Raw genomic sequence first — 16,018 nt, 5'->3', positions numbered from 1 at the left:
CCAAAGGTTGATTGCAAAATTGGTTATATTCATCAGCCACCATATTATATTTATTTTGTTCTAACTTTAAACATAATTGTAATGACGATGAGGACATTTTATTTCACTATTTGCTTGTTTGCAAAGAGATAATTTAGTATTCTTTTTGCAGTCCTAAATAATATACGCTTGATGGTTTTTTTTGATTATCTCAAAATGGTGGAATATGGAGTTAACCGACTTTGAAACTAATAGCCGCATTTGTTACACTTACCTACATAATTCGGAACAAAGTCAAGTGTTTTACTATAATTGATATAAAAATGTAAATAAAACACCAATCAAATATAATTTTCTCCATCTCCAAGACATATTTGGTTAATTACCTAAAGAATAGCAATTTTATATTGCCATCTGTTAAAACTAACATACACTAATACTATAAAATTTTGCTAATTTTTTGGTTTGTGTCTACAATAATGGTTTTATTCTATAATCAGAATTGAAGTACAACTTGGTCACTGGTTCACTTGTATTACTTCAATCCCCAACCCCTCCACTATTATATTAAAATTAAAGGGATCAATCACTAACAATATTCTTACAGAGATAAGTATTCATAAGTAATATAATTGGTCATGTTTTGATTGTTGTCTTACAGGTGTACTTAGCCGGGAAAGGCGATGGCAACATTCGCTACTATGAAGTGGTAGACCAGGCGCCTTACGTTCATTTCCTCAATCAATTCTTATCTGGCAACCCTCAGGTTAGACTAATTGTTATTTCAATATGCATAATAAGCATCGAAAGTCCAGAATAAAAAATATAAATATAGGTAAAAATAAAAAGGATTTCATGTAATACAAGTTTTTTTAATTTGAAAAAAACTATAAATTATTAAATCTTTCCATAATATTCACAAGAACCTATTAAATTACATATCAATGATAAAAATAAGATGGATTGGTTTTTACATAAGTACGTATTGCTTATTTATAATTTGTATTTTTTTTTTATAAAGAGTATTAACGCCATGATGGTGGAGCAGGTAACATGTCGGCCTGTAATGTCGTGGGTCTCGGATTCCAATCCCGGGCCTGGTGAAAAAATTCATATACCGACTATTTAATCTGCAAACCAGCCAACTGCACTTTTGACCAAAAATGAGATTTTGATGGCATTTTGTTATAAAGCTTATTTTCTATGCTCACACAAAATTTTAATCTCCTAAACCTATACATAAATGCGTTATCGTTCTTCAAACAAAACAGTCAACTGCAGGTGCCAAATTTTCAATATCGTAAATGGAACAACTCCGCTCTTTATATAAATTTTCTTTTGGAATTGTTAAATCGCTCGATAGTTCAATTATGTTTTTTTGTCTTCCTGAACAATTTGCCCAAATGGAGTTAGCCGGAATACAGATTAAGCAGTTTATATTGTTTTCAAATGTGTCTTTGGACGCATAGTATGGACCTAATAGGTTGAGCAAGTGGCTGACATCCATTTCTCGTGAAAACAAAATTCTGTTAATATGACCTCCACCCTGTGGCGGCTCACATAATCTACTTAGGATCAGACATGGTGAAAAAAATAAAAACTAATCAAACATAGTTTTCGTATTCTGTCCAAGTCAAAAAAATTTTTCAAGATACACTTGTCTGACACCAGAGTTTCAATCACCCGCAAATTATTATTTGAGTCGCCGATGTTTGACGTCATATTATGTAATAAAATAAGGGATGTTTTTTACTGTTACATCAATAATTGTAATTTGGTTTCTAGCGAGGACTTGGTTTTATGCCAAAGCGCGGGGTGAACGTGTCTCAGTGCGAGATATTTAGATTTTACAAGCTGCATACGTCTCGAGGCCTTTGTGAACCCATCTCAATGGTTGTCCCTCGGAAGTCGGACCACTTTCAGGTATTGTATTTGAAATTATTTTATATAAATTAATGAATCCAGTTGTCTTGAAACTTGTGGCATTTGCAGCACATGGCTGAGCCAGGTCCAACGTCGCTTTTAACCTTTCAATATGATAGGAGGCTGCATGGTCTGCCTTTTTATTTCCTCGTTACTCTTAAAGTCATACCATTGCACATCCAATATCCACCGCAAGCATCTATTCTCCAAGCTCAGTATATGGTTCTTCTGAACCTTAGTAAGGTGCCATGACTACTGTAAAACAGCATCGTCAGAACGCAAGCGTTGAACAGGTGGCATTTAGTTTTAACTCAGTACAGTCGTGAGTCCCAGATATTTTGTATCAAATTGGATATTGCTCAAGCTACTTCTATTCCAATAGCGAATAGAGATTCCATAATGTACATCCCCAGGTAATTACAGCTGTCAACACTTGATATATTGCCCTTTTCTCAAAAATACTGGTTGTCTCTGGCTTTGCGTTTTCTGAAAAAGGGCCATAACACGTAAAACATTATAAATTAAATTTTTAGTGTATGTTCCTAGTGCAACCTGTATATGTATGCTTTTATGACACAATATTGACAAACCATTACCTCCTTGATCCATTGCTACACAATTCGGAGGATTTTAGCATAACCAATTTAGATAATAAACCTTCACAGCAAAACAATGTGACATTGAAGTTAATGGGTCCACCAAATCACACCCGCCCAGCACCACAGCCAGTCTTAATCGGACGTATCACGGGACCCTACTTTTGATGTGAAGCATCATTTTTTTTATGACTGGCAATATCTCAGGAGCAGTTACCCAAGACTGGGGTCGCCATGCACTCAAATGTGCTTTGCCTGAATTTACACGGCTTTGAATTGTAGTAAGTGTAGAAAAATTGTAGTAAGTAACAAAAGCTAATACAAAACTACCGAACAATATAAGTGAAGAGATATCAGGCCAAACTGTAGAGCAGAGATCGGGGACATTTTTTAAATAGAGGGTGCAATGCGCTCTCTACACGGGAAAGTTTGCCACCCTTTTCTCTATAATATGCCAACATGGTGGCCTAATCTAGCAGCCATGTTGTTTTGCTTTGAAGACTTTTTAATTGACATTGGTTTTACCCCAAGTTGTCTCATGTATTGCAATGGAACGCCTGCATTAAAAACTTGGCTTGAGCTTAAACTTGCTAATATTTATAGGTATGCGTTTATCTAACTTCTTTTTAGGATGATCTCTATCCTGATACTGCCGCGCCCTTACCTTCTTTGTCAGCCCGTGATTGGTTGAGTGGATTGAATGCTGCGCCAATGCTTATCAGTATGAAAACAGGTTTGTTACATCTCTTTTACAACCGATCGCAAAGATTACCGTATATCAATCAGCTTCAGAATACACCTCATACAATTAAAAATTTTATTCCTGAAACATTGTCCTTAAATTTTATATTTCTAAATGTATACCAATGGTTCACCAACTGCTTAAATTTAGCATTAATTTTTTTTTTATGCTGTATACCTAATAATAATATGTACTTAGAATACTCTTTCAACTCAACTCAACTCTTCAACTTCAACTCTTATAACGAGTGTCTGTTAAGATAAGATCTTTCAGTTGCCATTCCGATTTTCTTAGATGCACGATGGCGACCATTTTTTATATTTATTGTGATTACTTATTCGAGTGCAGTTATAAACGGTTTTAGACAAATTTTACATGATTTTTCAATTAAATAATAATGGCGAAGTGTGGTATTATTGGCCGCTTATCTACTCATCGTGAAAAATTGTCTTTATACGCCTTGCAAATTGGCAAATAAATGTCATAGCAGTGGTGTGAAGTTCTCCACAAATGAACCTGTAATGTAGTGGATTGTAGCTAATTTCATATGTGGACCATTGTTATTTGCTTTGCTTCAATTTTATACATTTAGGCTATATCTCTATAGAAAGAGGTTTTTTCAACATCTTCTAAAGACCATGAATTATTAAAAAAAAAAAAAACCTACAACGTTTGAGAACTATATTTTTATAATAAAAATAATTATAAAATAATATATTGTAGTAATAAGATAAATATAGTAATATAGTAGTATATAATAGAAAAACAGTTTTTCAAAATCGTTTTTAGATACTTATTGATCATTTAAAATAAAATTGCAGTTTTCATAATATTTCACTAGGGACATGCTCACCCTTTGGTAAAATAATGGACTTGCGCGTACCTTGGAATGGGAAACAGTGAAGGTGATAATAATAAGACACATTCCCATTCCAAGTGACCCATAATTCCATTTATTTACATAATGAAGTTACATTAGTATGTATGACTATTGGGAAATTAATCATTTTATATTATTTTTTTGTAGTTATTTCTACAATTGTATTCACTACAAGACCAGTTTCATCCTTATAACGTTCTAATAGACAGTATTATTTTAGGCAATGCATATTATGTATGTAGTTATGCGTATTGTATTTATAATAATTAACATGTTGTATTTATTTTAATATTTCTAAAGTTTGTTTGATTTCCAGCTTCAGAACTTTACTCAAATGGTGGTAGCAGTTTCCCATCTGACAAACTTGTCATAGGTAGGGGATAGTTGAAATTTAAGGGGATTGAAACTAAAATAACATAGCCATTTAGAAATGTGACTACAGATTACTAATCAAAAAATTACTAACTTATGTCTTTATTAATTTTTTTTTTTAAATTAATTTTCATGTTTATATCAAAACTGTTAGTTTAATTAAACTTGGCAACTATATTATATCGCTACTAATAAATCACTACATATTAATACATTATTTAATATTTTTAACAATCGCATTCTAATACAATTCATTCGTTGAATATAAATGGAACTTGGTGACTTATAAAATATATTTTTTTTACCCTGCTTCAGATTAAGTTAAATAAACAGATATAGTGTTTCTATACAAAAATACTTCTCGAGAATTTTACCTAATTCCATGAACGAACGCAATGTTTCTACCTACTATTGTATTTTTAACATAGTTTTTACGACTGCTAATCAGTGCAAATGGCAAAGGTACTACATTTTACTTCATTTACAATCAATCTGTGCTCCGTACTTGTACCCTGTATTGGGTTAAACATTGTCAAAGCGTATTTGTACTGTATTCTAAGGGCCCAATGCATAGTCTTATGTAAATAAGTGAGCTTATACGTTATGTGTTCTTATGGAATGTTTTTTAGACATATTTCCATTGCAAGTATGTATAAGCCCACTTGTTTCAATGAGTATGACTATCAAGGCCCACACGTCCTGTAGTGGGCTCCCCTACCTATTGCTGGGGTTTAAAGACAGTGTAATGTGACAAAACTGTGTTTGAGGTAAAATTAAGGGTATTCAGTGTATTTTTAGCGATTTTTTGAATAATCCACTTGAATATTATGGAATTGTCGAGTATCAATACACAATAATCAGAAATTGCATTGCGCAACCACATTTTTAAATGTTAATACTTTCCAAGTGAAATAGTGCTATTTAGAGAAAATTTGTTTATCTCACTTATCTGGTCGAACCGCCACTCTAGGCCCCCCTGAGCCCAGGCCCCTAGACTAGAACCCTGTCCTCTGAATCTTTGTGGGGGCTATAATGACTATATGCATAAGGCTTTAAGATTATAAACTAATATATAACACAATTGTGTTTTGTTCTTGTCGGATTATAGTGAACTTCTATATTATATTGACTAGACATGTCATCACTGTGACATGTAACACATAAATAATTTTTTCACATGAAAAAAAACGCACTCGATTGGATTCGAACCACCGATTGTTCGGTTATTAGCCGAACGCGCTACCTTTACGCCACAGTATGATACTGATTATACAGTATAATATTATAGTTTAGAATTGTTCCGTTGCCTACGCAGTGAATTAATTATTGTGGGCCATTTGCAATTCCTTAGATGAACAAACAATTAAACGTCGGTTAGTAATATAAGTTAAAGTGTATAGAAATAAACCAACGGCGTTCCAATAAGCGGTTCTTTTCCTTGAGTGTGTAATTTAACAAGATAATTAAGAGCTAGTCAAAGAATCTAGTTTATCACAAGTTTTTTTTTTGTTTTACACAAAAGAAGTATAACTTCTAATGCGCATACATAAGTACACACACCGACTTATTTTATATATAAATAACCATGCCCTTGCTTTTTCGTACAAGGTGTACGTAAAAGCTCAAGGTTTTGGTTATTTTGACTTAATTGCCTTTTATTAAATAATTTAAAAGATAATAAAACAATGATATCGAAAAAAATAAAAATTCAATCAATATTTTATAGGCATAATTAAAAAATACGATTCCAGCATTTAAATTAATGTTGTGGTGTCATGAAAATTTATTGAAATCGTACTACTGAAAATTTAGCATTTTGCAGTTCCGACCTTATACGTAGGATGTGTCGATATATACACCATTTTTGCATAGATTAATGATTAATGAACTCTTCAAGTAGGTACCTACCTTATAATTTTTGTATGCGGAACAATTTTTTACAACTGTGCTCGTACACAGATTATAGGTCATCTGATGTGTTAGATCATGATATAGAAGTTTGTTGCAAAATACCAAATGTCCTAATATAATTAACATAATAAATCGCCAGAAACTTACATGGTAATTGTTAACAGATTTATGTTTGGTAATTAAAGCTGGTTACAAATGTTATTGCATACTGGTCTTGTGCATTTTTTTTGCACAATTGCCTATAAATGAGCATGATAATATTGCACAACTATTTTGACTGTACAAGTGGCAAGAAAATATTTGAATTTCTATACTATAATACTTGCCTATGTGTGCGCAGTTGCGTTTTTTGACAACACGGTTCAAGCGTAAACTGTCACTGTCCAAGTATACTTGTCCCATGTGAAGGTTATATGGCTGCCATGTTTAAATGCTTGTGCAAAAAAAAATTGCAGAAGTATACCGCTCAAGTATGCGGTTACATTTGAAGCTGACTTTACTCGAATTAATATATTTGGCTGCAAAATTCCTTCAGCCATAAATAACAATCACATACGCATGTTTTTTTTATATTTGTATTTGAACATTATCAACTGCTAAAGGCAAGCTTAAAATGTCTTGGACTGCTGTCAATTATCACATATGTGTTGACACATATCAAACGTTGTAAAGTCCACTGAATGTCAAACTGAGAAAAATGCAGTTTTATCATATCTTGTAATACAAATGGTTGTAACATGTGAGATATTGTAAGATAATTGAATCTAATACCCACGATGGCTACAAGGATTTTTCTTCTTAGCTTCGGTGCTCGACCTCTTTCTGGCTTTGTCTGGATCCACAAAATCCACTTCTACATCCATTTTATCTTATAATTGTTTAGAAATTAAGGAAAATGATAGGTGCCATCGTTCACCTTTAGCTTGTGGACTTAAGGTGGTTTGAAAAAATATTGATCTTTCGAAACGTGATTTCATACGTAAACAGTGGACTTTTGGGGGTTTGCAGTATACCATAATGTGCAGATTTGCATACTCTATTAAAAGTCATTTTTTTCAATATGTGGACTTTAAGGCGTTTGATATCCATCAACACATATTATATGTGTTGGTTTTGGTCTCTCTTCACCAGTGTTGCCATTATTATAATTGTGGTGTTAGACATTTAAATTAATCTAAATGAGGCTATTTTAAATTTATAAATTTGTAATTTACCACCATTCTCACAACCCAACAAAAGTGCCCAGATGCCTGTAGATTCAGTCTACTTCGCACCGTGTTTTGTGCTTTGTTATAAATTTAAATGTAGCCATCTTTTCTTTTCGTTGTACGGTGTGAAGAAAACTGTTAATTTAAAACCCTGAAGTAAGTCCGTAATTTAGTTTCATTTTTGTTGCATTCTTGGTTACTGTAAACATATTCATTTAAGTTGTGATTATATTGAGGTGCACGCTGCGTACTATCACATGACGTCACAGTAAGCTGCCGGTACGGGAAAAAAGTGTGTAATGTCATTTTTCTTGGTGTTAAAAATGTTATCAGACTGATGCTCCCATCCAATAGCACATTTTGAACCTTTAAATGAACATTGTCAGCAAAATCTGCCGAAATTACCAGAGAGGTCACCTCACGTTGTACCGCACTGCATCAATACCTGCATGAATCAATGAATGTTTATTATCATTTTTTACATGCCTACACATTTTCGATTCATGTCAAAATCGCGTGTTTTTATTGTTTTTAGCGGTTGGCACTATGTATTTTCTGTAAGAATGTTGTCTATTATCTATGGTCTGCAGGTTGGGTTCGATTCTGTTAAATTACTTGAAATTAGCATGAGTAATGAATAATAATTTAAAATACTACATCAGAGTTGGCACTCTCCATCATTGAATTTACACAGGTGGTGATCGTTCAGAATATTCCGCAAAGTGACGAAACCATAGACTAAATTTGTCGCCGTGACAGCGTAACAGTACGCGACGTGCATCTCAATATAATCACAACTTTAGAATTTGTATAAATTTGGCGGGATCGTATCACATGTAAAAAGAAACAAGAAATGTGTTACAATTTACCACTTATTCCCTTGTAATCTCCTAGTATCTGTTGTCCATTTAAAAGGAATCTTAAGGCATAGGGTGACAAATTGACTACGATTGTTCAGAATCACTAGCTCAATAGCAGCGTCAAATTGATGTCTCCAATGTGTTAATAAATATCAGGTCTGCTTTTATTTGTTTGGTGTCATCGAGTCTGCAAATCTTCTCATGTAATTACTGCATCACATTACTAATGAGAATGATAATGTTGTTGTAGGTGTTAGCATATCGACACACAAACCACGTATTTACAACAAGGACGCCCCTGCGCTTCAGCCTCAAGACAATAACAACAAGAAGAAATTTGCCTTTCTGTCGTGCGAGACGGTGCCCGATTACAGACCACTCACCACTTGGCAGCTGAGGGCAGAAGAAGAAAACAATTCTGTACTGGTGATTATGCATTTGCTTTTTTTTTTTTTTTTTAATTTTGAACATCCGCTTGTTGGCTATCGAAAATATATTATGTAAATTTTAACTTGCATTTCCACTTGGACACATGCTCATTAATTAGAATGTTTTATTTTTTTAGTGCAAGCATAGAGTTTTTGGGGCATGTATTTGTAATTTCCCTGCGTTTTTTCTTGCGATTTTATGATTTGATCCCTAAAGCGTTGTCCACATTGGCAACGAGTTGCTGGTAACCTCATTAAATTTCGATTAAAATAATTTATGGTCATATAAATTATGATAATTATCATGAAATTTAATGAGGTTGCCAGCAACTTGTTGCCAATGTGGACACGGCATAAGAGTAAATTCGTACAGAATATTGCAATAATATGATGTGATGTACCTACCTTTTTATTAGACAATACACTGTACCCAATTATCATTTGGAATTTAAAATTTGTTGGCTATAGACACAATATCACATCTGTATTTATGAATTTCTCCATGGAGTGATCACGTGGAAACGGTGACAAAATCTAAAATGCTTCGTAGATAGTGTCTTATTTACTTCTTTCTGCTATGTTATTGACTGTACATGAAGTTATGAGCTATCATTGAACGTGTTATTATTGATAAAAAATTAAATATCAAATGAACCATATAATAACTTAATGTTACCTACACATAATCCCGGATTTACTGATTATGTTCAAGTTGTAATTATTACACAACAAATGTCAATTGTTACATTAAACAATTGGTTAATGTTACAATATCTACAATCATGGTGTAACCTTTCTTCTCAGTGAACTATACACATAGGTAACACACTCACGATGTTTATATAATCTACGTAACTCAGTGTAGGTAAGATGCTAATCTTTCATCCGGGGGCTCTGGATTTGATTTTGATTGAGGTCACAATATATTTATGAGATTTTCTCAAAGCCTGGGTGTTTGCGATTGTTTCATTTCTATAGCTAATTGCACTACTGTCATTGTACCTCATGGTCTGTGTAGTGTTGATTATTAAAATCATGAAGGTACTAATTGGGCCGTCGATTTGTTTTGTGATAGATTTCCGAGAAGAACCAAAAGACAAACTCAAATCAGGCGACAAAGTTCCACCGTTTGCAACAGATGTTTGGTGCCCAGCCGCCCAACAACGACGAGCAGATCCCGCTCTACAAGCAGATTAATCAGGGGGACGTGTTTGCCACTGAGAACGAGGTAATTTCATTGCCGTTAATTTACAGAATAGCTGGACAGGAGTACCATGTAAAGGTCAATAATTGAGAATTCAGGATGCGTTAGTGACCTAAACTTTAAATGAAAGATATTTATGTCAGTATGATGCCCTATCTTTTCGTATGCGAATTATCATCTTTGAATGATCAGATAAAATATTTTTATTTCATGCAATAGTATCTACTATTTCGAACATCTTTTATAATTTAAAATAGGGCCATATTTTATTTCATCAGATATATGTGGCTATACCAATTATTCTTTTATTAACACACGTATTATATATTTAATTTAATGGTCACGATGAGATAATCTGTAAAACTTTTTATTGGAGTTTGCAATTGGATATGCAATAATTTTTGACAGGTCTGTTCTTTCTCATTCAACAAATACTTAAATACTGTTTAATAGTGATAAATTACCTTATATATATTTATATTGAATTAGCTGTAACGCATGAAAACGTGAAAATGTATAAGAGAGAGCGAGACAGGGAGAATACTCATTAAACATGCACAATATATAAATGCAAATTCTAAATTTGAAAAATCGGATGAATCATTTATTTCAATCGGGTCGTGAAAGAACGCAAATGATACTCTCATAATAGTTTGACGGACGTTAACAGTGTGGTAATAGCATATCGAGAAATTAGTGTGTTTTCCAAGAGGTTTAATGGTAGGTAAGTATAATAGGGACACCAGACCAAAGATTGTAAGACAACATACACGTAAACGTATAAGAGAGAAAGAGACTGGGAGAACATGTATGACATTGTTGAATATTTATCTGGAATATTGTATCTATGTGCAGTTGCGGCTGGCGTTCAACCGCCAAGGCGAGGAGTTGCGGGTGGTGAAGAAGCAACTGACCAACAGCCAGCAGCGCATCAGGGAACTGGAGCAACAGCTGGCGCGCTTCCAAGCACTGCACAACTCGCAGAACCACTTGTAGACCATCTTTACTCAGAATTATGTTACCTTTATTATCACCGATGTGGACGTGTAACGTGTATGGACGGGGATATTTTTGGGAACATTTTTGATCTGCACACATTTCAAGCTAAAAAGTGACATTCAACGATTTCCATATTATGTTGGCAATATAATTGATTCCAGAACTTTGAAAATTTATAATTATTGTGGAATAAAAAAGGGCACAGTGGATTACAGCGTATGTATGACATAATTGATTACATTAACTTAAATGTTAAAATATATACTATGAGGAAATTTTGATTATGATGTTAATTTTAATTAACTTAAAACCATTGACTTACTAATGAACGTAGGATGTGGAAAATAAAAGGGCTCTCATAAACGACCCTGCATCTTATAATTTTCTTTCTAAGAGAAGATACATATGAATGTGGCTGAAAATTTATCTCTACCTACATTGCAGAAAGGCGTCATTATTGCAAATCTTCGTTCATGTCATTAAAGCAATTGATGTTCTATTCTGCAAACGTATCTGCAGATATTCACATTATGTAGTTGAATACTGAACTCAATCTTCATAATAATAAGAATTATTACTATTGCAAATTTGCATTAATATCATTAGCTTATTCTACTAATGTGTACTTTTACATTGACATTTCGTATGTAAGACTTTCCTTGTGTGTAAGTCAATGGTTAAATTATTCAAAATCGATACATTATTATGAAAATGACAACATTCATACATAATAAATATGAAGATTATGGAGGACCGATGTTACGAATGTAATATGTATGTTGACACTTGTGCCCCTTGGATTCTCGGCCCTTAATTTATTAATGACAAGTTCTGAATGTTGCAATTTTAAAAATAAATACAATAAGTATTATGAAAATCAATTTAATTGACGTCTTAAAATGCTTGAGAGAAATTCTGTAGTTACAATGTTAAATGTTCATACATGTTACGCATCTGTTATCAGAGATTTTAATTTCAAAATGATATACCGTATTATCCCAAGAAAGCTTTTCAGTGTTAAGCTATATCGAAGGGTGCTTTCGCAGATGTGTACCCTTGCACCCCATGGGAACAAATTATTCCATGGGGAGTGATCCCATGAGTCATGTATTTCTGTATATTTCAATATCTCCAAAAATTGTCGAATGAACTCTTAATAACCCATTCACCGCGGAACATTTAATTACTATTTAAACGGCCAAATAGTGCCGACACAACAGGTGTGCCGTCAGCGCTGTAAAGATTAAATATGAATAATTTTCATGAAGGCCTAGGGTAATGTCATTATTTGTAATAGGAAATACAATCAGTTGCCCTAATTCCGATTGCAATGTCAAACAGATTAGCTATATAGTAGAAAAAGGTGATATTTAATTATTTTTTTAAATACCCTTTTTATTACAATATTCGTGACATTATGGCAGTGATTCCTAACCTTTTTTGTTTTAAGAAAACCTTGAAATAATTTGTTAAATCTCGAGGATCGTCTCAATTATATTTTGTTAATAAAAAAGAATAAATGTTTTCACTGTAGATTTAACTTACTTGTGACGACGATTGTGTACCTACGTATTTAAAAAAAATGTTTTTGCATTAGTATACTTAAGAAGCTCAATAAAGGAGGGGCCTAAATAAACTTAGGGCACGAGTTGTAGCACCTTTTGGGAATCGCTGCTCTATAGTAATATCATATTTATCAGAAAATAACAGTTTGTATGTGGATACAAACCTGTTACATATCAAATTTATATATTTTAATGATTTGCAAATTGATTCTTTATAGTTTGGCGGCATAGTTAAATAATTGTGCAGTTTTGTATGAAAGTGTGAAATTTGGCTTGATAATAAGTCATTTTTAAGATTTTGTCCCGCTTCAAAATAGCGTAGAAAAATTGACCTATCTCTAATTACTGTCTGATTGAAATGATTTTCAATTTAGACATAATTTTATGGTAGTGACTAATTTAGTAATTGTATGCCCATGAAATACCAAGATGGCAACCTTGGATTTGGAGAATATTGGAAATATGTGACTCATAATAAAATTATTAAATGTATTGCTTGTAATAAATTTTGTACACATATATACTATACAATTTTATATTGTAAGATCTGTAAATTTTCTTTTACATAATGTTTGGCTTAATTTTGACATTCCAAAATTAATGTGTCTACGGTAAATAAAAATGGGTCGACGCATATTTCTGAGATATTAAATACATTCGAAATCGACTCGAATGATATTATAAACTGTGTCTTTGTCGGATTTATTCTTAAGAGTGCATTCTAAAGTCGGTTATAACTTTATATTTGACTTGTTAGGATTGTGAACGGCGAGATTTATTATGTACGCTTCGATGACGGAAAGCTATGCAATATTATGTGATGGTATTTTAGTGATAGTCTCACCTCCATGCGGCCAACACTGTTTTTTCAATCTCAATACCTAAAATGCAACAAAAGGCTTAAACGTTACTGATTTCTTACAGTAGTATGCTAAAGTCGAGAGGTCTAGTGACTGAAAAAAAAGCACAGTTAAACATTTGTATTGTAACCTTGTGTCATTTTAACCACGCGTGATTTCAAGACTATATATCACCTATTTTAAAACTGTGTTTTTTTTAGATACTCATTCACTAATCTAGCACTAAACCGCCGTAGTGTGTAGCTATTTTTTTTTTTACAAATATTAATAATTATCGTAATTGAGCTGGTATGCCTTTTAATGTAACTTAGAACGTGGCTATGTTTAATTATTACAAATTATTATTTAGTATTTTTAATTTGAGATTATTTAGTGGCAACTCTGTTATTATTTCTAGTGCGAAACGCTGTTGGAGGACGATTCTTGTATATTTAATCTTAAGTGGCTTGCACATAGAAAATTAATGCAATGTCAACTCAAAATTGCAGTAGTATTCCATATTCAATTGACGTTTATCTGAGATCTCCACAAAATTTTATATTAAGCACATGTGTCATCTGTCATATGCATAATTCTATCACCTCGGAAAGAAATCTATTAGAAACAAAGCAACCTATACCATACCTAATCTTGCAGTGGCATTCTCAATTTTGATTGCTGCGGAATGCAATTTTTTCTTGTACTCAATGTTGTGTTGATTCTGCGTGTATCATTACATTAACCTTTTCTTTGTCTTTTAACAAAACAAGTTAAATGTAGAGCGAAGCTCTTCTTACTACAATTGCGGTAATACTGATAATTTGTGGCTTAATATTTCATAATTATTCAAACAGATGTCACTGTGTGTTTAAAGTCGGGCTAGATAACTCTGTCTGTCTGTCGATCACGGCCTCATAGAGCGAGATTACTCGCTGTAAGTATAGAACTGGTTAAGTAACATACTATGTTTTGTGGATATCAATTAAATTACATCAATGTTGTGGTTTCATTGAGTTTCTATGTGCGAACTTGCTTACACTCCTCTTTTGGTTGGTACGATGGGTCTCGAGTCTTGCTATGTTTAAGAGATTTATTTCTTATTGAAGAAACGCATTCCATCTTGCCATTGGGCCGTCTAACTTCAAGGAAAGTATTGTACATTATATTTCAGTCATAAAAATAACAAACGTTATAGTACAATTATTGTATCTTAAAACTTACTATTGAGGGAGATTTTCTTTTTAATGTACGTTTAGGGCATTTATTTAGTTGATGTTTTAGTCGGTATAATATTATGTAAGGACTATTACTATAGTACATTTTACACTACTTAATTCATAATTATACAACATGGCTTAGTGAAAGAGACGCAGCTAGTTGATTTGCTATCTTCTTTAAAACATTTTTCTATAACTAGTGGGAAAATACATTATAATAGCAATAGTTGACACGGGCGTTATTACAATATCAGTCAAATGACCAATCTCCAACACCGTATTTTTTAATCCCAATCGAAATATTCTCACGAAATACGACATTTCGAAATAATTTTCAATCGATTTTAATTACAATTAATAAAATACCATTGAATGTTTTTATTTTGTGTTGTCATATGTATTAATGATTATATTATTATAATTCAAACTAGGATTACTTATACTTGAACATATTTATTTTAATGTTATGTAAATTATGTATTTGAATTAATATAACTATGTGTTCTCAGCAGGAAAATGAATTTACCTATGCTTATATATTTTCAAAATATCTCATATTACGCTTAAAAGTTTTCCCATGATATTTTTATGCATTCTTTAATCCTCTGCATTCCTATCAGTGTAATGAATATTGTAACATTATTTTTTCCTACAATGTCGTTACCTGCCGATGTTATTTTTTCAATTGTCACCAAATATTTTTTTTATTTACCAAAATGCATTTTAATAAGCTCTCTTACAAGCTTTGATTTAATACCAAACATTAGTGATATGTTTAACAATGAACTAATTAATTGAATTAAAAATAATGAACTTTTGGACGAGGTATAATTTTACAATGGATTATTGCAGCGCAATAACGTTTCCGTAGATTACCATAATTTTGTATTGAAATTAAATTGACCCATTGAATAAATGAATAAACTTTTAATACATTTTTTTAAATATCGCTAAAATGTTGACAATGAAGTTTTTAGAACACTTTACTTAATAATTTATGATATTGATTATAATACATAATATTATAATATCAGAATTTATTATCAATTCATTAATATAAGCTAATTTGTTCTGTAGTCCTTTTTATGTAACACGTGATTACATGCGCTTTCTATTGATATAGTTAATGAAATATACATATTATATATGCTTAAATCTTTATTCTTTATACTGCTCTCTTAACGTAAATAACCTTATCCTCCGTATTAATAAGGTATATATATCAACTGTAGAAAGATAAAAGGGCGTAACCCTCAGTTTTTTCAAAATAGATTTTATTGCATAATAACGTTGTA

General features: G+C 32.4%; 1 protein-coding gene across 7 annotated transcripts in view; it reads left to right on the top strand.

The window, feature by feature from the left end:
• LOC147078947 (coronin-2B-like) overlaps positions 1-12,677 on the top strand; it is a 48,477-nt gene extending 35,800 nt beyond the window's left edge. For 2 of the 7 annotated variants that reach the window (XM_085951577.1, XM_085951599.1), the window contains exons 7-13: positions 641-745; positions 1,765-1,902; positions 3,129-3,231; positions 4,437-4,493; positions 8,722-8,897; positions 9,975-10,127; positions 10,959-12,606. In XM_085951577.1, the coding sequence (XP_085807703.1) occupies positions 641-745; positions 1,765-1,902; positions 3,129-3,231; positions 4,437-4,493; positions 8,722-8,897; positions 9,975-10,127; positions 10,959-11,099 (873 nt within the window). In that variant the 3' untranslated portion in view covers positions 11,100-12,606. Of the gene's footprint in view, positions 1-640; positions 746-1,764; positions 1,903-3,128; positions 3,232-4,436; positions 4,494-8,721; positions 8,898-9,974; positions 10,128-10,958 lie in introns of all 7 variants that reach the window. The other 5 variants (XM_085951597.1, XM_085951611.1, XM_085951591.1 and 2 more) reach the window with 3 other exon arrangements.
• The last annotated feature ends 3,341 nt before the right edge of the window (positions 12,678-16,018 follow it).

The sequence above is a fragment of the Rhyacophila brunnea genome, unplaced genomic scaffold (genome assembly GCF_057557595.1).
Source record: "Rhyacophila brunnea isolate RB1 unplaced genomic scaffold, BYU_Rbru_1.0 scaffold_10, whole genome shotgun sequence".
In the NCBI taxonomy this organism is placed as follows: Eukaryota; Metazoa; Arthropoda; class Insecta; order Trichoptera; family Rhyacophilidae; genus Rhyacophila; species Rhyacophila brunnea.
This window is presented reverse-complemented; position numbering and strand designations above follow the sequence as displayed.